The sequence below is a fragment of the Vanellus vanellus genome (assembly GCF_965231255.1).
Source record: "Vanellus vanellus genome assembly, chromosome: 19".
NCBI lineage: Eukaryota > Metazoa > Chordata > Aves > Charadriiformes > Charadriidae > Vanellus > Vanellus vanellus.
In genome coordinates this window covers 5,776,266-5,803,092 of record NC_138924.1, presented here as the reverse complement: position 1 = coordinate 5,803,092, position 26,827 = coordinate 5,776,266, and the positions used below count along the sequence as shown (strand labels likewise).

Genomic DNA, 26,827 nt, shown 5'->3' with positions numbered 1-26,827 from the left:
GTGGAACTCCAGTTTTTCTGGCTTCCTTGATATTGTTACTATCCCTTTGTATATCCTGTAATCTCACACCTTTTTCTCTGTTCTTCCTTACTGTTGTCTGTCCAGCTCGCTCTTTCCTGATGTTGTGAACTGCATGCAGACCGACAACTTGGAGTTGAAGAAGCTGGTCTACCTGTACCTGATGAACTACGCCAAAAGTCAGCCAGATATGGCCATTATGGCTGTCAACAGCTTTGTGAAGGTAACTTGCTCCCACGGCTGATCAGCAAATGGCTCAGCGCGGTAGCTGTCACTACGTCTCTTTTGTCTTTTTTTGTCTCTTTTGTTAGCCTTTCTGAGCTGTTATTTATCTCTACTTTTGTACTTGGGTCTCTAGGCTGGGGGTGCTTATAGAGGAGCAGAAAATAAGGAGTTGGCATGCTGAATCCAACGGGTCTGGGTCCTCTCTCTTGCTGCTGCTAGTTATTGCAGAGGAGATGACTTAAGCAGCCCTGTAAGTGGTTATGAGAGAGCCTGCTCCAGGAGAAGCTGCTTCTACCATTTAACTAATCATTAAAGACCAACTTCTGGTATTGGATAAAAGATTTTATACTGTTTGTCTTCCAGCCTTTGTAGTATCTATGTCATATGGATATCTAATTCTTGTTTGAATGTTTCGGCTGTGCTCTGTGTGGAAAACCTTTACCTCTGGTGAAACTGAAAGATCGTTCACTGGAAAAATAACAGCCTGATCATTGTATTGCCTTTAATTCTGTTGTCGAGTTGCCGCTCCTTATCTAGGAAACGTTATTTCAGTCCCACGTTATGTAAGTTAAAACCCGGTGCTTAGAAAAAGTTTGAGATTCTCAGAGTATTATAAAATCTGAGACACTGGGGAATCTGATCATGGTTTAAGTTTGTGTTGTGGTGCCTGAGGCTGAAAGAGGTGAGAAGACCTAGGCTGAGAGCAGGTCTGCTCTTCTGGCCAGAGAAGATGTCCCTACCTTCCTCTCTGGAGAGAATATTGTTTGTCATATCTTTAAAATGTAATTCGGTTAGAATGGACTAACAAACAAACATGGTATTTTCCAGCTTCATGCTTTTTCGTGCAAGGAAATGTCTAATGTCCCTTTTAGCAAGTTGAGGGACAAGTGTTAGTAAAGAGAAAGTGTTGACACTAGTCTGCACTAGCTCAGCACTTCACACGCAGTTCACAGTTCAAGGTGCTGACTGCACTGGTAAGAGATGTCACTGCTCTTGTATGTGTTAAAAGTGATGCAATCAGGTGTTTTTTCAGCTGTAGGAAATGTAAACAGTGAAAGGTAAATGTACCTTATGCTTTTGTGGGTCATCCTGCATCCATACTTTTACAGCCTGATTTTGGAGGAGTGTTGCTCAGATGTAGATGGATTGGATGCATGGAAAACTATGTAGGCTTGAAGTATAAAGTATTAGATTTCCTTCTGTTTGTTTTTTTTTTTTTCTCATCACAAAAGTGCCTCTAGAGTAGCCTTTGCCTATTGCTTCGTATGTTGCAAACTTAAGGGACACTTGTGTCTAGAACTGATGGCCTGAGAGAAATAGACCTTGATGACATTTGCATTGTGTTTAATTGTTGACTTTTCCCATTATATTTTTTTCTCCTTTAAACCAGTAAGGCTGGAAACCAGTATTTTATTCTGTCTGAAAGTTGCCTGTGGCTAGCTTTTGGGTGGTGAGAGCTGCCTCTCTAGCTTAGCTGTACTTTGGGTTTGGCTGCTAGATCAGGTTGAAAGAAGCTTTTCCTGGGGAGAACCAAGGCATGCCGAGCTCATGGTTTTACTATTTTACAAGCTGTCGTGGTCTGAAAACATCTTGAGATGGTGTGGAATGTTTCTGTGAACCAGTAAGTTCCACCTTTTATCCCTGATCTGAAATAATTCTGAAATAATTCCCTTTTTTTTTTTTTAAGCATGTAATCAGAGTCTGCTTTTTCTTTGAAGTAAGAACAGCCTGAAGGTATCAGTGGCTAGTGATGCGGATTTGTTTACTGCATGTTCTGTCCCCTTGCAGGACTGTGAAGACCCAAACCCTCTCATCCGTGCTCTGGCCGTCCGTACAATGGGATGCATCAGGGTGGACAAGATCACAGAGTATCTGTGTGAGCCTCTTCGCAAGTGTCTGAAGGATGAAGACCCTTATGTACGGAAGACCGCAGCTGTCTGTGTGGCGAAGCTCCATGACATCAATGCCCAGATGGTGGAGGACCAAGGATTTCTGGATTCTCTGCGTGACCTGATTGCAGACTCCAATCCCATGGTAATGTATCGGTCCTTCCAGTGTGTTGCTTGAGTTTGTAATGGGCGGATAATCAGAAATGTGAGGGCTTCTTAACTGCAACTGATGCACTGTGATAAATGCATTGGTTAGAAAACACTTGCTGCCTCAGAAAATAGGAAATGCCTTCTATTCTTTGATCTGTTTAGGCTTTTGCCTGTTTTGCTTGTCTTGAATGCTGCAGCAAAAGTTTAACTTCCTCATCAGATGAGTCAGAAGAGCAAGAAGTACTTGATGCTGCTACCTTGGTGACAGCTTGTAGCTGTTGCTTTCCTGCAGGCTTTGGCTCCTCTTGGAGTAAGAGGTTGGATGAATTCATTCGCTAATGCAGATAGATCCACTGGCCTGTAATGAGTGGAGAAAATCAATGCTTATGTTTTTAATAAAGGCAAATGAGTCGTCAGAGCAGAGGTGGAGATCAAGACCAAGAATTTCACAGGAGTAAATTACCTACTAAATCAGTATTTCGTCAGGGTTGATGAAGAATCCATTTCCATGCCAGGCATCGTCCAGTATTATTTTGTAACTAAAAGATGGTGCACAGTGGATTGAAGTGCCCCACTGCATAATCCTTTCAATATTTTTTCCTGTGATCTGCCAGAATCCAGTGAGCATACCGGTATCGTTGTAACTCCTATCAGGGAAGAAAACTTTTGCAGCTCTGTTTAACTCAGAGTTTAAGCACGTGACTGCTACATTTTTAGCTATTCTGGAGCACAGATCTGACTTAACTGCTTAAAGACATAATTTCACATTATTAGGACAGGTCTAACAACTCTTTCTATGGTGCATGAATCAAACCTGTCCTGTTATAACGGTCTTTGTGCAGGTTTGGGTAAGTCAAGTGCAGGTGGTAAGGTACTGTTGCCTTTAGTAGGAGAGTGGAGGCTGCTGATTGTTTTTGTTTCAGCTTTCTAGAGACAGTAAAACTAAAGGTGTCTGACTTTCACAGGCACAAGTCTGTGAGCAGTGGTGCCTATCAGAAGATACAGGTGCCTGTTGCCTCTGATATCTGGCTCTTTTACAAGCTCTTCTTTTTGTATGCCTCCCTAATTTTTTTTTTATGTCAGGTTTCTGCATGAATAGTGATGACTACTTGAAGACGCTGTCTCAGTCTAGGCAATTTTGAGTCATATAGGGGAACACCTGCTTTTTTTAATTTAATGTTGAGGTTGTGCCTTGCAGCCTCTGAAAGTTCTTGATTGGGCTGCTTTAGTTCTGCTTAAATGCTGGCCCCTGGCATTCACTAGCTCCCAGGCAGCAGTGGAGTCTGCTGTGGAAAGGGGTTTAACCTACTTTTCTCCTAGCCTTGGTTCCAACTCTTTCATTTTCTGCTGCTGATTACAGCCACGTGGATATGAGTTGAGGAGCTCAGGCTGCAAAAATGTGGTACTTCAGGAGAAATTAATAAGGTTTTTGCTTGCCCTTTCTGCTCATTGATCTCTATGGAACTAACTGTTTTGGTAAATGAATCATTGGCTGTTATGAGAGCACCAATATCTATTTCAAAAGCACATTAACTTAATACTGACTTAAATGAATGGAGAGAAGAGGAGAAATACCAGTGGGCAGTGTATGCTCCATTTGCTAAATAAACCACCAAAACTGGCATAGGGATTCCTAATAAAACATCAGTACTACTAATGAGCTCCTTGGTGGTAATGAGGATGGGCTGGGACAGCAAAACCTTTGCAGCTGCCGCAACTGATTGCGGCTCTACAACTACTGAAATCGTGCGGGGTCATAGTACCTGCCTCACGTAGTACTCACCCGCTCTTCCTGAAGCTGAGGAGTCACAGCAGGAGAATGCAATTTGGAAGAGTGGTAGTGATGAAGAGGAGAGGCCTATTTGGAGGACAAATCTTGTGAGGAAGGACTGAGGGAACTGGGGTTGTTTAGCCTGGAGAAGAGGAGGCTGAGGGGAGACCTTATCACCCTCTACAACTACCTGACAGGAGGTTGTAGAGAGGTGGGGGCTGACCTCTTCTCCCTGGTGACAAGTGATAGGACAAGAGGAAATGGGTTTAAGTTATGTCAGGGGAGGTTTAGATTGAATGTTAGGAAACACTTTTTCACTGAAAGGGTTATTAAACACTGGAACAGGCTGCCCAGGGAGGGGGTGGATTCACCATCCCTGGAGGTTTTTAAAAAAAGGGTAGATGTGGTACTCGGGGACATGGTGTAGAAGTGGTTTTTGTCAGGGTAGGTTAATGGGTGGACTTGATGATCTTAAAGGTCCCTTCCAACCTCAGCAATTCTATATTCTATGGTGTGTTTTCAGGTCTGCAGACTTTGAGAGGATCGTGTGGCTGGTGTTGTGTACCCTTTCCCAGGTTTTAACTGTAGATGTTATATTCTTGCTTTTTAAGGGTGCATGGGGAGAGATTATCAGATTTGGGGCTCTTATAGCTGCTGACTTAATACGATATTTAATCCAGTTACAATTTTTAGTAAATACAGACAATCCTTCTAGTTAAGTTTATTGCTTTGGTCCCCTTTGAAATTCATGCCTTTGTGGTACAGTTGTTCCCTCAAAAGTCCCAGAGCTATCCACCCTTAATTAAGGTTCATCTTCCTAGTTAGACTGTCCGGCTCATTGCTGCTTTCTCCATGTGAAATTCCAGTGGGGGTCCTGATGACCAGGAGTTGTGTTTGCCAGATAAGTTATATTTGTGTGCAAGCTGATATTTATTGAAGTATTTCTCCATGATTGGGTGGAATGCAGCCCTGCCTGGAAGGTCTTTTTAAGTAAAATCTATGTATGAGTATCTGGTATCAAAAGAAAGATTACTGAAAAGAGTGGTACAGATGGATCTATCCTTATGGCCTATTCCTCTGTAAATGATGCCTCTCAATCGTGGCAACCTGTTATCTAAACTCATTCATATTTATATTATCATAAATGTTTCTCCTCTTTTGATGACTTGTGGAAATAGGCAGCATTAGACACTTAATGAAGCAGAATTTTTTAGATTGGAAATCCACACTTGTTCTCTCTTTTGAGAAATGAGGATTTTGAGCAGGAGCTAAAAAAACCCTCCTGTTGAAAAAGAGTCTTCAAGAAGGGGTTTGATTGTGGTTTTGTAATTGGCTGCCTCTAGCACATGAGGGAGAACTAACCATTCTAGCTGGGTAGAGTTAATAACTCCATCTGTGGCTTGCTAATTGCCTTGTAATTGTGTGTGTTTCTATCAGCTCAAATCACCCTCATCATAAAGATGACTAAGATGGAGGTGACCTTGTCAGAAACTTTTTTCATATATTTTTGGACTAATAGTTTATTATCATAGGATAGTGTGAGCAGAGACTGGGGATGTTCAGGGCGTTGCTTTGAAGTCCTGTTGAGGTGCTGTAGGTGCACAGCTCAGGTGCTTTCCCCCTTTATCCGGGCTTTTTGTTGTCAGGGTCTGGCCTTCATTCAAATACAGTAACACAGTGATCTTTTGAAGAGGCGCAGGACTGCACCATTCCGGGTGAGCTGGCTGTGGTTGTGATTAAAGGACTGACACCCGAGTCTGGCAGTTCACTAGCTTTTTCTGAAAAATCTCTGGTAGCTTTGCAGTTTCTCCTGGATGAATTAATTAAAGCTTCTAATTGCATATGTATTGATATGGATATACATAGCAAGTTGCCAGATGGATCGGTGGCTTACGGCATTTCAGCTGAGTTATCCGAGATATCTTACCTCGTGCAGGCAATGTGCCCATAACGCATACAAGGGCACGGTTCAGTTACTGGGTGGTTACACTGCAGAAGTTTGATTGTAGATGAAGTCTTTAATCTCATTTTACAGATGGACCTAAAGTGCTTGTGGCTGCCCTTTGTCACTTGGGATCCCGCCAAAGGGTTTCACTCCATAGAGAGAATGTTCATTTCTTCCCAGAGCTGTCTTAAGCCAAGCACTTCTCCTTTTTTGCTCTGCATCTCCTTGTCAAAAGCTCCGCAGAACCAGGTCTAGATGAATATAAACCTGCAGCCTGGCTGCTTTGGGGCTGTCAGTGTGCTGATAGACTTGTTCAGTCCTGAGGGCCTTTCTTGCTGGTAATTTTGGTATAGTGCAACTCAGAAAGCGTGTCCTCCCATAATACTAATTTCTAACAAAATACAGTTTCGGTATGACAACCCAGGATTTTTGTGTACTCCTGCTCGTACACAGGATGGCAGATTGCTGCAGAACACAGTTCACACCCAGCAGAAGCAGTGGGTAATAGTGTCTGAAGTCTTGGACAAACTTTTTTTTATTTCTCCTGATACTGTTTTGTTCTGTAATTTGTGAATCAGACCTAATGACAGATTGCTTATCGTTGGACTGTTGCAAGTGCTGAGCCCTGGTGATGCAGAGCAAGACCACGAGATGGCAGCAGTTTAAAGCAGAACCAAAGTCGTTGGGGGTTAGACACCTTATTTTGTAACTAGTTCCCTCCTGACGTTTGTCACTGCATTTGGTTTTCTTCAGGAATGTAAATATTAACGAAAAACATAAGAGGAAATCCATCTTAAGCCTTACTGGTCTTTCAGTATTTGAATGGAACAACCTTTCTCTTTCCAAATATTTTCAATCCTTGACCTTCTAGGGTAACTTTTAACCCATGGAACAGTTTTCTTGTCAGTCTACCTTTTATCCACGTGGCTTAAATTAGGATGCTGTCACCTTCTGCAGTTCTTTTTCAGGTGCTGTTAGGTTTTTAATTCCTTCTTGTAGCATCACTTCTTCCTTATACTCTGAGTGATCACTGTGGTATGCTGGATCAGAGCTTTCCCAGGTGTGGCTGTTCTGTTCCTGTGGGTTTGTGGGCTGTATAGACATAGCACTTATGTGCTGTATAATCATACGTTACGCTTTACACCATCTACACATCATAGTTTATTGGGAGAAACACTGTTGTGAATCAATACAGAGTAAACTGAGATCACATAAGAAGCTGATTAGTAAATATACCAAGTGCGTGGAATATAATGTAACTCTCTTGTTGTGCCTGGGTGGTTTTTTTTTTTTGCCTTTAGCATTTATTAACCTGCACTAAGAAGGGAATCTATTGAGATCTGACAACTAGATGTGACCATCTTGATCTAATCAGAATTCCCTCTAGCCAGTATTGAGTTCCTTTAGTTCACAGACTAGGCTAAAAATCTGTTGATACGGGTCACAGTGCTTGTCTCTCCTTGCTGCAAGCAGGACTGCAAGCCATGTAGGTTCCTCCTCTGCCAGCCAGAACTTCAGGGTGTATGTTTAGGCTTCCTGGATGACCTTATGGAGGAAGAAGGTCCCCATGTTGTTCTTTTTCCTACTACCTGGCAAGTAGTGTGTTTTTCTGAGACAGTGCCCTAAGGTATGAGCCTGTTTGGAAACAGAAGCAGCTTTTACCTCCTGGGCTGTCCTCTGCTGCGTACTTTGCAGGAATTTTATCCCTCTCTGCTTGTGTGATAAAGCTGAGAAATGAGCCCCTTGCTGAGAAACTCTTGGTGGTCCTCTGAGTCCCCAAAGGACTTTGTGGGAAGCAGTCTGAGACTTGGGACTTCTCTTGTACAACAGGGAGTAGAACACCACCTTCTTCGTGGGCACAGGAAAGCACTTATTATGGGGAAAATTGGACTTCTCACATCTGTGTTTTTTCCCCTCTGCAGCTGATGTTTTGTATAGTACAAGGAGTGAACCTCCGCTCCTGGATGTGTTCATGATTCCTGCTCACGAAGGTTGGGAAGGACTTGAAAATTCATATCCTGGTATGGAGCTGAATATTGCTGGGAGCTGTGGGCTGTGCCTCTACAGCATGTCGTCAGCCCGGGGCTGCCTCCAAGGTACCCTAGCTGCCTCACCAGCCATAAAATGATCTTCTTTTCAACCTAGGTGTTGCAGAATGAAGACTGTCTTGAAGTCCCCCAACCACGTCTGTGTTGGTCCTGTGTGTGGTTTGGGTTTTTTAATGTTTGTGCTGCAGGTGGAGGTAATATTTCCTTCTGGGAGACACCTGATGGCATCTGTATCCATCAGTAGGTGGAATTTGTTTACTCAGTGTTGGATATGTTACAGTGAATGAGACCATTGGGTCAATGAAGAGTGGGGGCTTCACTTTGAGCCTTTTTATAGTGTTCCTGCTGTTTACATGAGGCTGCCCAGGAGGGAGAGCAGCACTTTTTGCAAAGTAAGCAGACAGCAAGCAGTAGCAAGCTGGGAATGAAATAGGTAGACGTTGTGGAGGAGCCTGTGTAAAACAGTGGCTATGTTAATGTTAAAGTATGTGGTGGGATGCTTAAAAGTAGCAAATTGGGAGCTTGCCAGGGGAGTTCAGAAGTCAGCCTGTGTGTCTGTGTCGCAGCAGTCCGACTGCAAAGATTTAAACTGGGGGAGAAGGGAGAGCTGCTGTCTGTAATCGATGGCATGGCTCCCGGTTAGCCACTCCGACCCCGCTCGCTCTGCCTGCGGAAACCCGTTTTAGGCTTTGGGCTGAGCTCCTGCAACTGCTTCTCCAGGGGAAGGCTGGCCTCTGACTTACTGAGTAGCTGTTTTTTCTCCAGGTTGTCATCCTAAACAGGTCTGAGGGAATTTCAAGCTTGTAAACAGGACCTGATTTTTTTGTTTTGTTTTGTTTTTTGTTTGTTTGCTGGTCTTGTGGATGAGGGACACTGGTCTTGAGCACCTTCCACAGAAGCCGTGCTTTCCCCGGCCTTTTTGAATACTAGTATTGTAGCAGAGAGATGCAATGAGTTTCTATGATAATGCATGAATTTCTATGGCTCCGCAGAGTCTGTACTCCCAGACCCCTCATTTATAAAGCTTAATTGACAAATTCATCCATCAGAGAGCCGTCTCCTTCTAATTACCACTACCAGCATGTGTCTAATTTCCGAAGTGTTAGTCTTGCCGAATAGATCATTCCAGGATCTCTAATATCAATCAGGGTGCTGGGGAATTTTGTTGACATGTGTCTAGATGTTACATTTTCAGTCGGAACAGACACTTCTAGCTATTAACAAGCACCATTTGTCACAAAACGCTGTGGCTGCGATGTTTTGTAACTCTGCACCCCCCTTTCTAGGGCTACATCCAAGTTTTTGTTGCTGCTTCGCTGATGCCTTTCTTCAAAATAGCTGCTTGGATCAGAGACAGCCGTTTGCCACTGGATGGTGCCAGTGAGAACCTCTGCAAGGAAAATTGCAAAGGGTCCTAGGGGAAAAAAAAAAACAAAACAAAAAAACAAACAAACAAACAAAAAAAACCACCACCAACCAAACAAAACAAAAAAAAACCCCTTCCTGGTGTGTGATCGGTACCTGATCCAGGCTGGGATCAGACCATGGGGCTTTCTGGAAGAAGCGTAGAGGGTTGCAGACCCCTGGTTTCCTGCACTGGGGGCTCCGCTGTACCAAGGAGAAGCCCTTTGTGTTTGGAGCCATCCCTGAACAGCTTCTTGCCCACCTACCGTGAGAGGTGCACCCGTTGGGGGAAGTATGATTTCCTATCTTACAACTAACACGTTCTGATTTTGCAAGGACATTGGAGCAGGAGTGGTATTTTTGTCAAAGTGGTGTTTTTTTGCAGTGCATAGTAGGTGCACGGAAGTGCAAAAACCAGTTAGGGCAAGCATGCCATGTGAAGCATAACACTTTGACTTCCCTTTCATTACCACCTCCAGAAAAATTCATCCTACTTGCAAAAAGCAAGCGGGAGTTCTTCACCACCCAAGCAATTTTCAGGTCGTGGTCAGGAACTGATCACGTGTCCAGCAGTGCGGTTCCAGACTTTTAGGTGCTAAAATACAACCTCCTGCAATGGAATTAGTGGAAGATGAATGTCTTACCCAGAGCCCTGGAAATCTGTCACAGTTAAGGCAGAACAGGTGAGCTGTTACTTTCCAAGACTATACATAGACTGGAGATGTGTTAGTCTCCCAGAGTTTTTGTTTCAAGCCATACACGTAACATGCATTAATGGTGTGAGAGGTTCACAAAGGCTCTCTAATTTGCCTGCTTGGGCCATTTTAATAGCTCATAGACCATTTCTAGGGAAGCAAAGTAAAGGGGCGCTTCTAGGTGAAAGATATCATTAACATGAACAGAAGCGGGGGTCATGTACTCCAGAGAGAGAGCATGTCCCTGTTGGTTACTTGTTAGGGACCTTTCAGGCACACAGCAGCATCTGTGGCCATGAAAACGAGTGGCCCTGTGACATGCATCCATGCGGATGCCCCTGATATCCCATTTGGGAGTTTGTGCTTAATGACATGGACGTATCATGCAAGCTCAGCGTGCTCTTCAAAAATGTCAGCACCTCTCCGTTCTCGAAAACATCACGTGGTGCCTGGCTCTCTTGAGGGTAGGAGCCTCCAGCTACGTGGGGAAGGCTGCCTTTCCTCAGCATCCTTTCAGAGCTGCTTAATTTTTCTTCTTTTTCTTAATTTTCTCCTCATTTTAATGGGATGGTGAGCCAGAGGTTCCTGTTTTAAGCGGCAGAATGTTGTATTTCATTAACTCCATTACACACTTGGTTTAATTTCCAATTAGCCTGGGATGCTAGCAGAATAATCTGATTGCTTTGATTGTTTGGCGTTCTAGATCTGCCTAGCTTCCCTCCTGTCCCCCCACCCCCTGCAAAGCTTTTCCGTGTGGGTTGATAGGCAGACACTCGGGTTTTTCACCCACCCCCTTTCCTCCTTGTTAATGTATTTTATACCATTTGCTCGGAGCTAAAGGTTTGAGCTGCCAGAAGGAATAACTAGCAAATCAGCGTTCCTACCTCTGCAGCTCTCCGCGAGGTCGGATCTGGTCTCTCTGGCTGCAGAGGGGGTTTGTCTGTAGGTGGGTTTAAAAATGTTGGGTTCTTGTTAAATCTCTAATGTAGTTTTAAGTGCAGGGTTTATTTTATTTTTTTTTTTTAATAAAAGCCTGTGAGATTTAGTTATCCTCATCCCAGTGACACTTCTCCGAGAGTCTAAATTTGTTGGGAAATTCCAGCCAAAAAGCAGGTTTATTGTCATTCGGCTCAACTGTGCTCTAACGGGCTGATGCTGTGACTGCATTTGAATAATATTGAAGTGTACCCAGGGTGAACTGATTTAAATCAGCAAGCCAGGGGCCTATTATTATTAAATCTTCAATCTGCTCTGCATTTGTACTTTCTAGGTTTTTTTTTTTTAAGACTGATTCTCATTGGTTGGTAGCTGTTAGCTTAAAGACAGTATTCTTAATTGTGAGTCAAGTGGGGCATTTTGCCATGGAGTTAACTTACACGTTTAAGGTTTTAAAAGCTTTTCCTGTTCATTAATGCTCTGGGCTCACATATCTTTATCTAGTGGGTTGATCTCAGTTTCTTTCATTATTTTTGAGAACTAAAGACTATACTAGATGTTAGTTTATTGACCTTTTAGTCTCCTTCCAATCTGTGAGATAAGTTCTCCAATTCCTGGTTGGTTTCTCGTCAAAATGAACTTGTTGCATCTTTTGAAAAGCAGAGAATATTTTATTTTTTTTTTTTTTTGCTGAAGAAGCTTGTGGCTTTTTTTTCCTCAGCCAAGATATGGCATTGGCTGTGAATCTTCTTTGGTTCCATGGAGGACTTTGTCCTATACCACTTGTAAAGCTTTAGCTTGTACTTCCTTAGGGAAATATTAAAAGTAATCTTCATTGCTATTTATTTTCAAGGTAAAAAAACCCTAACCTGTTGTGTAACTTATTTTATCACTTTGTACCTTGTACTTGCTGTTCAGTGTAGTTGGACTTCACTATCTTGTGTTCCTCTGTTAAGGAAGAAGTATCAACCGGCTTGAAGACTTAAGGTTCAGCTTTGAGCTTGTAGATTTTCTTTGGCCGAAACATCTTTCTAAATATTTCCAGTGACACTCATGTGACTGCCAAAGTATATACTAGGCTACCAGGTGATGTAATGTATGAATTGGTGTTGACTGGTTCTCAATGGACCTTTTTTCCCTGCCTGAATGATAACTATCAGTGTCCCAAACTGTGGACAGAGCTTCAATCTTTGTTTACCTGTTGCCTGAGCCATTACTTAGTGAGAGCTGTCAGCAAAGCAGGAGTCGTTGTGTGCTAGAATGAAACCATGCAGTGCGGGCTTGTATTGCTTGATGTTCCTGTCTCATAATGAAGCCAATGGCAGTGCCAATGGAGAGAGGTGAGCGTGCGTACGTGTTTATGTTGGACTGGTTCCTGAAATCTGTTTTCATTTCAACTGTGCTGCGGCTGTGTAAAAAGCCTTGAAGATGCTAATTATTTTTGTTGGCATACTGTAACATATCAATATGTTCAGTGCAAATCGCCAGCAATTACTTTTTTTTTTTTAATAAATGTTGCTTAAAGTTTGAAGATACTCCCCATCCCTTCCCTTATCCCTTTTTGCTTCATTTATCATCTTGTCACCAAGCTGACCGCAGCACTGCTAAGGTAGCAGGTGGGGGCTAGCTGTAAATGTGGGCGATGAGATTGTCCATCCCAGCCCATCTGGCAGAACTGAGCTGCCACCAAACGTTTTGGAGCCCCTTCCAGTCCATTTTTTGTAACACCCAAGGAGACCACAGCCCATACTCCTAAGTGCATCTTGCCATCTGACACTCTTCCTTATGGATGTTTTCAATGGAAATCTGACATCTGTTGGGTTGCCATGTATTGTCCCATCCTCAGCTTTGATGTGGACACTTGCATTTATGCTGCCATGCTAGTTCCTGAAAAGAGCACGGAAAGATCCTGAAAGGAAGACCTCGTTCACAGCCATGTCTCTGGGTTGGAGCTACTATGTACGAGGCAGCCCATGGTAACACCATTTCTGTGCATCCTTTGCCTGTGGCAAACTTAAAGTGATAGACTTCACTTATTCTGCAAGGAAAGAAACTTAAGCACAGCTGCATTGACTTGTACTTGCCCCAAGGTTTAGGATATCCTCATGGCCCAATTAATGCAACGAAGGTAGCGCCTGGCAGTGGGAGTGCATTTGCCAAAGCTCAGCCCAATTCCTTAGTACAACTGACAGGGACCCTTCTGCGATGCTTTGACTCTCACTTTTTTTTATTACTTCAAATTTCTTTTTGAAAGTCCTTTTTTCATAATGGTTTTGAACTTTCCAGTTGCTTATGATTTGTCTTCATTTGTAAACTTCCAAAATATGATGAAATTAAAACTGTATTTTACTTCAGTTTTATGCTGTGTCACATTAACCGTTCAGGAATTAGGCAAATTAAATAACGGGAAGAATAAGCAGCATATCTTAATAAGATACTCATTAAAACAGTACAAGAAGACAGCAGTTCTGATTGTTAATGATTTTGGTGACAGAAGGCTCATTCAGCTAATGAAATTCATAAAATCTTGGATCAAAATCCTATCTCTGACCTCTAGGTGTGAAATGCAAAACAATCAACATCGCTTGTGCAATGACTTTGGAATATATTGGTTTAATGACAAGCAGTGATGGGAACAATGCAGAGAATTTTCTGGTCATGCTGTTCTTGTTTTCAGTGTACTGCATCAAAAGCATCTTTAGTCATCCAAAGAATCAGATGATTTTAGATAAGATGTTTCTTTGCCTTAATCCCATAGAAAATAATGCTATAAATCTTCATTTTGTTGGGTATGAATTGTGAGTTGGGCTGGACATGATGTACATTGTAAAATATCCTGAAAATGCCTTGTCATAGGGTATATCAGTTTTGTGTGTCAAACTCAGGCTTAAATCCTTTTTCTAGTTAGCGAGAAAAATAAGACTTTGTCTTGTCTGCAAATTTTCTATTTTTGTCTATATATTCTGCAACTCTTCTATTTTAAAAATCTTCACATGGCATCTGTTAGAACTGTTGAACTTGAGTATGGAACTAAGGATTAGAAATTTGTGTCGCATTCCCACTTCTCGCTCTTGTCAGGCTGGAGCCTGGATGGACCTCCTCTCTGCTCCCTTTCATCCATCCTTAGAAAAGAGAAGACCTTATATAGTCTTAAATGCAGCAAGAATGTTTTCAATGATGAGTTGTGCTGGAGTGCTCTCTTTAAGGGGACTCCACAAAGCAGACAAATGGATGCTATGGATTCCAAATTCAGTTTGGAACTGAAATATGTGTTATTAAAAATTTAGTAGGCACTGTCCATTTTAGGGAAGCTGTGTGTTTGCTTTCAAACTGGGCAACCTGACAGACTTGCTATGGGGCTGAAGGCTGCCTGGCACCTGATACCTCCTCTTACCAAGGAGACTGTTCTTCTCATTTCTCAGATCTTGTTAAGCAATGTGTCATGGAACTGCCAGGGGGAAATTAGGCAAGAGGTATCCATTCCTGAATGAGTAGGGCAATTTGAGGTTTTGAGACTTTGACTGAATCAGTTGAGCATCTCCTGGAAGTGGGGGGAGATGATGCCTACTTGAAGCAAGCCAGGGTGGAAGCCTGGAGCCTGAAGGAAGGTGAGATGTTCTTGTGCCGTGTGGACGCTCTGATGCCACCTCAAGCTCCCTCCAGAGTAAAGTCTCTTGTGAGATCCTGGTCCCAGGTCCCTATTCTGTCGAGAGGTGACTTTAACTTTTGTTTATCTTCAACAAAAACACTTTCAATGCTGTTTGTGCCCATGCTGGCTTTTCATGTTTCCTGTGTGTGTCAGCAGCCTCCTCCTGCTGTGCTGCTGCTATTTTGCTTCTTCCCCAAGAGACTCTTCAGATTTTGGTAAAGAGCAAGGTTACTGTCAAGCTTTGGGCTCTCCAAGTTGGTTGTGAGGTTGTACTGGGTCCCTGAAGGCTCAGATGACTGACAGAGTGGCTGCTGCTGGGCAGCTGATGGCGCACACCAGGATCTTGGCATTTGTTTCCCATGTGTAACCCATGCTAAGCCCAAGTTAATCCCTGCCAAGCCACTGATGGCATGCTAGCAAAGAATGCATCTCCTTGTGTCTTCTCCCAGGTGGTAGCGAACGCTGTGGCTGCCTTGTCAGAAATCAGTGAATCGCATCCCAACAGCAACCTGCTGGATTTGAACCCTCAGAACATTAACAAGCTGCTGACGGCTTTAAATGAGTGCACGGAGTGGGGCCAGATCTTCATCCTGGACTGTCTGTCCAACTACAACCCCAAGGATGATCGTGAAGCTCAGAGGTATGCTTGTTCCTGCTCTTCGCACGGGCCATTTAAGGTTATTTGGTAGCAGAGCACTTGCAGGCTTCTGACAGTGTTGCAACTCTGAAAAGGGCTTCTAATATCAGGGGTATGTGTTCAGGTGTGTAACAGCATAAATAAGACTTGAAGTGAAAGAGATTTGAAAGAGAGGCAACTTTAGGTAGTTTGGGCTGATGCTGGAAACCTGCCCCTTCCCTTTGCAGAACTCTCCCACTTTCTCTGTTTATCGTTAGCTTTTTTTTTTTTTTTTTTTTTTTTAACTTCTTTCCATTCTTATGGGAACTGGCACTACTGAGAAGGGATCAGCCCAAGGCCAAATCTGTAACAATGGTTGACCCATCTGGAGACATCCTTTGGAGGATTTTCTGTTTTGAAGCAGAGCTTTCAAATCTGGTTTTGCTACTTTGAGAAGCAAGAACCCCTTATAGGTTTGGGGGCTTCTAAAGTACTGCAGGTTTGAGACTGGAATATTTTTTCCAACTAAAACTTAGGCTATGATATGATAGAACTGAAAATAAAGGTAAGAAATGATTTTTCTTATCACTCCAAATTCACCCTTGTGCTTTTACCTTTAGCTGCAATGACTAAAGCTAAATACAAAGAGCCGAGGGTTTAGGTGGTGGGGTGTTAATTCATGCGCTTCAAGCCTCCTCCTCATCTGTGTCCAGAATCACAAAAAGTCAGATTCTGTACCCAAGAGAACAAGGAACCAGCAAGGAAAATTGCTTGGAACAGGGGATTCTCAGACTTGATGTATTTCATGTAGATGGTGTGGGGGGTGGAGGGGGAGGAAGGGCCACAGGCCGACATGCAAAATCCTGGGCAGGCCTTTTCAAACTTGAGGGGTTTCTTCATTGTGTTGTGTGTGTTGTTTTTTTTTTTTTTTTTTTGAGACACAACAGGTAATCCACTTTTTTAAAAAAGCCTGCCAGTAGTGTATTTTTTATTTTTTTTATTTTCCCCCACCACCACCTCCTTCCCCCTTGTGTTGTGTTTCTGTGCCAGAAACAGCTATTAATGAGTGCTAGAAACCCGCCGAGATCTCTGGGGTGTCAGGCCAGTATTACCCTAGCTTTGCCAGAAGGGGACCGCTAGTTTGAACAACTGTGAATATGTCCCAGTTCCTCATCCATACTTCCTCTGAAGTGGTGTGTAAAATTGGATGGGCAGTAACTACTCCTACTCCTTTGCGTGGAGTTTGACTCTCGGAGCTTTGCCTTATTTCAGATAGGAGAATGACAGCACCTAGGTTTATGTAGTGTTCTCCTTTACAGCAAGGTTGGTGTTGTTTCCCCTGTGCATGGAGAAACGGAGGCACGGAGAGATGAAGCAGCTTTGGCAGGCCAGGTGACCTTGGGCAGCGGCAGCTGGGGGCTGTCCCCAACTCTGCCTTAGACTCCTCTGCTCTTCGCTTAGCCGTGCTGCTTCCCTTCCAGGGTGGCTGAAAGCAAATCTTTCAGGGAAAGAAACTTCCAGAGGCACAGATGGGAATAAGATTGTTCTGGGTTAGCAATGTGCAGGAGGGGGTGGGAAGAAACTTGACAGATGCTGTAAGAAAGACCATATGAACCCAAACTTCCTTTCTGCTTGGGATGGGTTGTTTAGGATGCTGTTGATTATAGGATCCACTGAGGCAAGTGGTGAAGCTGAGACTTGGCAGGGTATTTAGGTCACTCTTTCCCTATGTCTTCAGAGTAACGCAAACCTTTTTTTGCAGAAACAAATGGTTGAAATGGCAGCAAACCCCCCAATCAAGCCAGAAGCGAGTATAACCTTTGAATGATTATATGGGGGCTGAATTGTTTTTCTGATAGCTGTTTTGTTAAAGTTGTGTTTGTAAGTGACAGACAAGATCACAGAAATAGAGAATACCACCAGGCAAAGGCAGAAAGCACTAATAACCGCACATGCGTTGGGGCTGTAATGCTGAGAGCTGGAAGAGTTCCTGAGCTAACTGTGGCAGGAGAGAATGTTGAAGCTGTGAGAGAAGTCATTCTTGTTTGCTTCCTGCTGTGTTCAGGAAAGCAGGTCTTTGCCTGTTCTTTGCGAACAAAACCAAAGCAAAGTAGTGCCTGAGAAGCTGTCTTCAGCCATGTACAATCTCATAAATTCAGATAAGATCTGAAATGTTCTGAGATACATGTGAACACTTTCTTATTCCCCTGTCCCCAGCATTTGTGAACGGGTGACCCCTCGGCTGTCTCATGCCAACTCGGCTGTGGTGCTGTCAGCAGTGAAGGTCTTGATGAAGTTCCTGGAACTTCTTCCCAAGGACTCTGACTATTACAACATGCTGCTGAAGAAACTTGCCCCACCGCTGGTGACCCTGCTGTCTGGAGAGCCAGAAGTTCAGTATGTTGCCCTGAGGAACATCAACTTGATTGTGCAGAAAAGGTAAAGCCTCAAGGGGTGTTTATTCCTTGGTTGAAGAAGGGCATCTGGTTATCTCAGACCTTCAGATATTTCCACATGTACAGCACTTCATTTAATCCAGGGTCAGATCCCTCGAGGGATGGAGTAAGCAGTCTCATGACTCTGGTAGCCTGATTTCATTTTCTTTACAGCATCCCTGTGATACCGGTATCATACAGTGTTTCTTTACCTGCCTCTCTCTTCACCACCTTCTTAAGACCAGTAAGAACTGCCTCTTATTAGACTATAAATCAGATTGCAAATAGGAAAGAGGCTGTAACTCTGCAGTTCATAGTGACCTGTAGAAACTCAATGTGCCTCTGCTATTCTCTTCAGCACAGAAGAACCAGGCTGGTGACATATTGATGTACAGCAAGTTGGGGGTTTTTTTTGCCAGTTTACTCCCACATGCAAGTTTAAATACTGCTGTTCCTTGCTGGAAAGGTAGCATAGGTTGGATAGCGCTTTGTGGTTGTATTCGGGGCAGAGTTACTGTGCACTGGTGTCTTGCAAGTGAAAGCAGAAAATGAGTTTGTGGGTGGGTTTTGCATTGAGATAAGGATGTTATTCATTCTTCCTCAACTGACTGCAGTGGTTGGCTCAGCAGTTCAAATGGAGGAAGCAGAGATGTAGGTATAGTTAGAGAGACTTGAATTCTGCATTTTGTAGCTAAACAATATTATTTTTTTTCTCCAGCTTTCTAACTTTCTTCTAATTGTTCTTCTCGTATGTTTGTTTGCATGTCCTGGACACAAAGTGACACCATTCTGTTTCTCAGGGAATGTTTGGGTAGATCTCTGAGCTAAAGATACCTTTTGTTAGGATAGAGCTTATTGTTTTTACCTGTCTCGAGTGAAGCAACGTTATGTTCCCTCCAGGCCTGAAATCCTGAAGCAGGAAATCAAGGTGTTCTTTGTGAAGTACAATGACCCCATCTATGTCAAACTGGAGAAATTGGACATCATGATCCGCCTAGCTTCTCAAGCAAACATTGCCCAGGTCAGCTGAAGAACTTCTGATGTGTTCTGGGGATGGAAAACCCTCTCATGGTCCTTGCATGAGGATGCATGCAACTACTGTTAGTGTTGTCCTGGCTTTTAGGCAGGACTGTCCCTGGTATAGTGCTCTTTGCAGCTACTTAATGGGAGATGTTGGAGTTTCCTCCATAATTTAAATGTTAATAGAATGGTGTGTCTTACATCGTGACCATTAGGTAGATCTTATTTTACAGATTACAATTCCAGGAGGAGAGTGGATATCTCCTGTCAAATGAGTCATTGCTAGTGCTGAGGTTGGAATGAGAGACTTATTTCAAGTGAGAGGTGTGCCTCTAATGGAGGCATTCAGAAAGGCCAACGTTTACTGAAGTGTGAATTTCAAGTGTACTAGTTAAATTGTTAAACCCTTGCACAGGCACTCCTCAGAGCTAAAATAACCTTTATTTTGCTTAACTTGCTTCCAGAGTGGAAATTGCTAAAACTAAACTGAATTGCAACTGCTTTACAGTGTAGATTCTCCTTGAATTTGATGTAGTTTTAATCCAAATTCCCTTTTTAAAGGAAGTGTTCTTGAGTGCCACCCTGGCCACAAGACCTAACACTAATGCAGAATGATTAATGCCTCTGGTTAGTGCTATTATTGTCCTACCCTAATTGTCACCAACCAATTTCATTTAATGTGATGTTTTTGAGCAGCTTCTAAGCAGCTCTCTCTTCTGATGGTTTTTTGGAACAGAGCAAAGTAATTCATGCCCCTTTTGGACTGGGGACATGGAAAACATTTTAAAAATCAGTTTCCGTGAGAACGTATTCAGAATTTTGTTTGCTCTTGGTAGACTCCATACCAATTTTAATGCATAATGTTCAGATAGTGCAGGTTGTTTGGATGAAAGGCAGTGGTGTCTGGAGGGCAAAGTCTGGAACTGGGGTCTGCAGACTAATGAATGAATCTCTTCCTGGTTCTAAAGAGGCATTCCTAAAAACAACCCAGGTTTCATCAAAAATATGCCCTGAAATGAGACCCAAGGAGAGCAGCCTTCTACCCACATCCTCTCTGTGCGGCTTGTCGAGACTCTTCATCTCCAAGCCCGTTGTAGACCAAGGCGGCAGACTGGTTAATCCGAGGCACGTGGACTCGGGCAGCATTTGAAAAGCATAAGCTACTAAACCAGGGTGCTCTAAGTGCTGTGCAGCATAGATCATCCAAGGAAATAATAAAACTTCAAAACACAGATGTCCTGTCTACTCCTTGCAGATTTATTTGTCTGCAGTCTGGCCCTTCAAGGCCTCTTTATCTTGTCATTGTTCTGAGCAATTGGTATCGACTAGAGATTTTTCAAACAACTGTCTGGCTTTATGCTGTTCACCTCTCCCTTGCAATCTATTTGTGACATCACGATGAAATCCCTGATGTCATGTTTGACATGAGAAACTGAAACAAATGAGATTTTGAGGGAATATAAATGCGTAGCCTCTTTTTTTTAAAATAATTTTTTTCTAAGCTAAGCAATTTGTTTAAGACAAAGTGGCTTTTTAGTTAGTGGTCTGTAACATCCCAACAGGTCCTGGTTTAAGCCTTTGTTCAGTTTCCATTAGCAAAAAAACTGACAAAACCTTATTCTTAAGAGGGGTAATATCTTCACACTGTTATTAATCTCTGTATAGGTGTTCTAGGGTGTCCTCAGGACTCCTCTTCATCCTCCTTTTGGATCAGCTAGGGATCCAGAGGTTCATCTCAGCACAGAAAACGAGAGATAAAAAATAGTTGTTGCTGAGAGCTTTGCATACAGTGAATGTAGAACAATAAGTACAATAAACCATACATAAAATCTGGGTGTGTGGATGTGACCCCTATTTCACTCTGTTTTCGGTGTAAGAAGGAATTGCAATATTTAAGTTTGTCAGGGCTGATTTTGTTCCCAGGTTTTGTTCAGGGTGATTTGAAAATCAGCTAGACCAATCCATCTTTTGGCTTTGGCCAGCCGAAACCAAGTCTTGCTGCCTAATCCAAGCCGGTGGGTTTCAGAGATAAAGACTGATTGCAGAGTTTGACTATGTTAGCTGTGAAAGCATGTGGCTAGCAGTGAAAGAATACATCCTGCTCATGTTCTGGTATTCAGGCAGCATCGCTTGTCAGAGTGGGATGTTCTCTCTGTGACCCCGGGGACTCACGTTGGTGCACTTTCTCCGCAGGTCCTGGCAGAGCTCAAGGAATACGCTACTGAGGTGGACGTTGACTTTGTGCGCAAGGCTGTCCGAGCAATTGGGCGCTGTGCCATCAAAGTTGAGGCAAGTATTTGGAACGAGGTTTTCTGGGGCTCTCTGTCTTCAGAAACAATGATGGGCTTCACCATCTCATTCCCACATTACACAAATTTTCATTGCTCCTGTGTTAGCAATCAAGTGACCTGGATATGTGATGCTCATGGGCAAGCCCCAACTGAACAGTAGAACTTGTGAGCTCCAGTTGAGTACATCACAGGAGGGTGACGTGCTCCTCTCAGACCTCAGCTTGCAGGCAGAGCAAGGCAGCTAAATCATCCTTGGTGGAATATCTTACTGCACTGGTTTCATTGGAACAATGACAACTTATCCATGAGGATCTCCTTTAATAGCTGTGGCCTGACCTTTTGAAGGGGGAAGGAGAAGAGATTGTGCAGAGGAACTCAGTGTTGTGAAATATTTTGTGTCCCCATTTCAGCTGAATAGAACACCAGCATAGAATTAGAGAGATCTGGGCCACTTAAGTGCAATTTGCACAAACATAGAGCGACCCTATCTGCTTATCTAGTGTTAAAGCTCTGTATAGCTTGTGGCTTCATTTGGAGTGTGCTCTTTTTAGCCCAGATACTTATGCAAATAAGTTCCCAAGAACCTCTGCAGTTATCCAAAACAGCAGTCTGAAATGTCCTCTGCCGGTTGAACAGCCACCAAAATGCTCGTAATAGAATATTATTTTTTTTAGTGTTGTCCCTGTTAATTTCCCTGTAAATGAACCTGGTATGCTTGACAGGAGCTCAGAAAGCCTGTGAAGAGAGAGAAGACTTATGCTGTGGTGTTGGTACTTTTCAGTAAACTGATAACTGAGTGCAAAATGTCACATAAGTGGTCTAATTTCAGCTGAGCTCATTTAGCATTTGCTAAAGTGTGTTCCCATGAGCATTTCCTGACAGCAGATTTAAATAAAAACCTAATCATGCCTGGCTGAGCCTAGTGTCTGTGCACAGGTTTCTCTTGTTGCAGCTAAACTATTGTAAGTCTGTGTAAAGAGGACACCAACTTCTGTCCGTCTGAGAGAACTGACCGCCCATGCAGCCTTCTCTTCCTTCGGCTCTCAGAGGCTTATCACTGCCACGGACTTTCTTTTATGCAGGGCCCAACAGAGCGGGTGATCGCTGCCTCTGTTTCATGGCTGCAGTGCAAAATACCGTAGTGCTCCGTCCATGTCAGTGCAGGCAGGAGGCTGTCTGGATGGAGCCGCAGCACTGACAGTACAAAATGCTCTTGAGCGTGGAAGAGGGCTACTGAGAAGTACAAAGAAGGTGGTGGCGGCCCTTTTTGTAGCAGTGCTTGTGCTGGGGAGCGGGAGCTTGCTTTAGTTCTCAGTAGGGACTTTCTCACTAGGACTCGGCCACGTGTCTGTCCCAGTTTCACATGAAAGGTGGTGTATTCCTGCAGTATCAGGATGGTTTTAGAAGTTTTTATCGTTTCCTGCCCTCATCCCCTATACTCTTTCTTCCCTTCCCTGACGCCATGACAGTCACACTCGATGTGCAAAGGACTAATAATAATGTCCCGGCAAATTTGAAGTGACCCTCTAATTGTAATTGTGTGTGTCTCAGTAAGTAGTGTTAACCTTGATTTTTTTAGCAATGCTCCTATGAAGATGCTGCTGCTACAGATAAGGTCTGTTTACTCCTCTGACGAGCCACATTTAAAGAGGGCAAATATAGAACAACTCATTACAGTGTCCTCATCTGTAGGTTAATCCCTGTCCCCAGTGCATCTGTGCTTACTTAGAGGCTGTTTGCACTGTGAGTTATGACTAATGGAAGAACGTTCTTACAGCCATCAGTGTCCAAGTTTCCAAGGCTTAGAAATCTGCTTTTTGACATAGAGCACAGCCGGCAGGAGCTGTTGATGAATGAGTATTCACAGGAAACCTCAGCTCTGCCTTCAGGGATCCTACTTTTGTCTAAAGGTCTCTCCTAGAAGAGTAAGACAGTACATAAATTTGCCTGCTGTGACATGCGCCGTAGAGCAAGTGTGGCATTACCTGTGCTGCACAGCAGCGCACGGTGCCAACAGCAGAGGTAGCGCTCGCTTTGGAAACGTAAGCAGTACCCATGCTGAATTGCAAGGCTGATGGATTTTGCCCGGATTTTGCCCAGGTTTTGCCAGTCATAGCGGTTTGGGGGATGTCAGGATGTCATTTTGCATGGATGGACTACCCAGGCTCAGAGTTTGCTTGGGTACCTCCAAAGCAAACTGTGTGGTGTAGCTAGACTGGGTAGCATGAGGTGAGTGGGTTGTGCGTTGGTTTGCTCCATTGGCAGCACTAGACGAAGTCATCTGATGCTTTTGATTATAAGGAAATAAAGTACCACTCCTGCGGGAAAAGGAAATGAAGTGGATGCAGTAAGAATAGTGATTCCTCTGGAGCAAAGGAGAAGCAGAAGGAGTCATATTAGAGGGTGATCTGTCTCAGTTCCAGGAGGTTCTGCCAGCAGCGGGGTTCTTAGAAATCATTGAGGCTTATGGCTGTGAGCATGGTATGTACTACTTCGGTAATCTTGCAGGCTTTCATTTGGTTTCAACAGAAAAACAAAGCAAGTTTGAAGTTGGTTGGTTGTCCTTCCTCACTCCAACTTGAGAGCATTTCTGGTCGGGGCACTCTTTCATCAGTTTGCAAAGCACTGCAATCCCCAGGGATGTCCACCTTCAAATAGCAATGTGTTTACGAGGGATGGGGTGAGCTGAGATTTATTTTGTTAGAGGGAAACTTTTTTAGAAGGACTGCTGTACTGTGCATGTGCCCACATGACTGCTCACTTTCCAAGGGACTCTTGGGCTAAAAATCAATACTGCTTATTTCGAAGTGGATGTTGTACTCTTCCTGGAAAAATCATCCTTTGAAGTGTCGAAAGAAAAATAAACCTTAATTTGCTTTTTCCTTGAATTCTGCAGCTCTTAAAGCTTTGCTAGTTGTAGGCCCTGATAGGGCTGAACTGCGTGTTGCAAACAGTGACTGATGCTGTAGGTTCTGTAGAGTTGGCTTAGGACAGATTTACCCCAAGTGTCCCTTAAGGCCACTTGTTCAAACGTCTAGTGAAAGGTGTTGAGAAACTGGTGAGAGACGAAATTGCAAGCTCTGAAGCATCTAGCTTGCAAGGACTTTGAGTGGGGTTCCCACTGTGAGCAATATCCATCTGTGTTGAACCAGGTCCGCGGTCATTCTCCATGAACCAGAAGAGTTGTCCAGGTCACAGGCCTCAAACCTCTTCTTGAAGAGAAGAAGAGATCGGAGCAGGACATTGTCAGGTTGCCATTTCACTGCCTCTATCATGGCATAGTACCTGCAAAGCCATGCTAAGGGAGGAGAGGTATCATTAAAAAAAAATTGTACCAATCATATAATTTTATATGATACCTCTCCTTTCTCTATCAGTTGTATTGGACTTTTTTGTTTGGTGTGAATTTCAGGGAAGAGTCTTATGGCCTTGAGTGCCAGTTTGCAAGGACAGAGCAAACGCTGCTTTATAGCGTCTCCTCTCTTGGCTGATCCCCATGGTGGCATTGCCACTGTTTGTGCTTGTAGGCTGCGTTTGTAAGATGCCACAGCTAGAGTCACAAGGACAAGAAATCATCAAGAGGTTTTAGTCTCTGCTGGTCTCAAATTCAGCTCTGCAGGTTTTGAGGTTTGTCCTTGAGATTTTTGCCCATTCTCAAAAAACTGAGTACTGTGCCTTAAATGCCACTTCGTTCCTCCTCCTCCTCCTGCCCAGCCTTCTAGTGCTCTGAAAGTGAAGGGGACTATTAGCTCACTTGAATCGAGAAATCCACCTACGTTGCTATTGTTTGTGCCCTACGATGTTTGTCTCAATCCTGAACGCTTTATGAATGTTCTGATGGTGACTGCCTAGGCAGTGTCGTGAGCAGTCTGCTTCTCACATTAATCACCAGCTGTGTAATGAGGCTTCATATGTGCTCTGCTAATAGCCAAGTCGCTGTCCTTATTTGAGACTCTCCGGTGCCGGAGTTGGTTGCTCCTGTGATGTCCTGCCTAGCTCTGCTACTTGGGAATAGACCTCCCTGAATTGTTTGCCTCTAGCTCCAGTTCTGGCTCCTGGCCTGTGCCAGTGTCCAGTTTGTTATCTTACAGTGCCTGTGGCTGGGAATCTTGAACTAATTAATGTGAAAGCTGCATTGGCAACAGCTGGACTTCAATTTATGGAAACCTTCACATGTTGCTAGTGACCTCACCCCAAAAATATTGAACCTGTTGCTGGTGTGAGCTGCTTTTTGCTGCCGCTCTTGCAGTGTGGTTGACAGCATGGTTTTCTCCTGCCTTCTGGCTTTCCCAGGCACCTTTCAGGAGTCCCTGTCAAAACTCTCCCAGCCCTGATTGCCACAGCTTGGACAAGTCCACGAGAGCTCATTTGGTGGCCTGTTTCAACTGCTAGCCAGCCAGAGGGTGATATAAGTAGTAATGCTGGCGGTGTTCTTAATGTCTCTTGTGGTGATCCAGCTGTCTGCTGGCGTGATTGCTTCAGCCATTACGTGTTGCAGGAGCTGGAGTCAGCTGGTATTTCCACTGTAGTGCGCAAGCACTTACCAACCTGTAGGTTTTTTCTGGACACGCATATTGAGTTTGTAGCTGTCGTCCTTATGTTTTCCCCCTCTGGGCCTTTTCCCAAAGGCATACCTCATTCCTCAGCATGGGCTGTGGGCTGGGAAAGAGTGTTTCTTCACCTTGTTTTAATTGTACTGTTCTGTTCTTCTCTCCAGCAATCTGCGGAGCGCTGTGTGAGCACGCTGCTAGACCTTATCCAGACCAAGGTCAACTATGTGGTTCAGGAGGCCATTGTTGTCATCAGGGACATCTTCCGCAAATACCCCAACAAGTACGTGAAAGTAATATGTCTTTTGGAAGCCCTTGTCTCCTGGCATCAGAACAGAGCAATGTAAAACTTAACGTAGCTTTACCAGGGCTCTGAAGCAAAGGTGGCCATTTTTCTGAAAAGCGTTGTCTGTTCTGATTCTAGCTCCTAGTACAGTAGGATTTAGATGTTGGCTCTAGATGAGGTATCAGCCTGACACATTATTAGTTTGAATTGAAAGCTTTTTCTTCCCCACCGCTCCATATTGATGCTGAGTAAAAGGCATAATCAAAATTAGTAAAGCTCTTACAGAGAATGCTAGAAGGAAAATTGGACCAAGTTTACTGCATCAGGCTTCTGGTTTTGCTACTCTCCTCTAGAAGGCTTACATACAAGGCCATGAAATTCATAGCTCTCATGGGCTGAGATCCCAGTTGGATTGTGCTGAACAAAACACCGCTGGCTTTCTCTGTCAAACATTCTCTCCAGCTTGGGCAGTACTCGGCTTCTTTTAAGCTGTTTCTGCAATAAGGTTTTGTCTCTTCAGCTACAGAACAGCAGCAGAGTCTTTCAGCAGAGACTTCATGATCATCTAAAAAGTAATATGGGACATCTGCAGGCCTTTCTGGCAATTTCTGCTGCCAGTTACAAGATAGATTGCTTACTTATGACAGGGATACCCACGTATGGGAATAGGGGAAGCTAAATAATTAGTGTAGGGTATTGTCTGTTTTACAGCAAAGCCTTTGGGGAAGTGTAATATCCAGTTTAGAGTTACCAGTCTGAAGATTGCAGCGAGGCTGCAGAATCTGATACAGACTCATGGTTTGAACTGTTGGATCAAATGTTCCCTTTAGCAAAACAGAGGGGAGGTAGCTTTGTCTTGAGTTCCACATCTGGGCTGTCTTGCTGATGAACGAAACAGC

General features: G+C 43.7%; 1 protein-coding gene across 1 annotated transcript in view; it reads left to right on the top strand.

Moving 5' to 3' along the window:
- AP2B1 (adaptor related protein complex 2 subunit beta 1) overlaps positions 1-26,827 on the top strand; it is an 81,111-nt gene that overhangs the window by 7,628 nt on the left and 46,656 nt on the right. Inside the window, exons 4-10 of the mRNA XM_082493038.1 lie at positions 106-241; positions 2,032-2,277; positions 15,180-15,370; positions 17,564-17,785; positions 18,682-18,802; positions 20,995-21,090; positions 25,810-25,925. Of these exons, the coding sequence (XP_082349164.1) occupies positions 106-241; positions 2,032-2,277; positions 15,180-15,370; positions 17,564-17,785; positions 18,682-18,802; positions 20,995-21,090; positions 25,810-25,925 (1,128 nt within the window). The remainder of the gene's footprint in view (positions 1-105; positions 242-2,031; positions 2,278-15,179; positions 15,371-17,563; positions 17,786-18,681; positions 18,803-20,994; positions 21,091-25,809; positions 25,926-26,827) is intronic.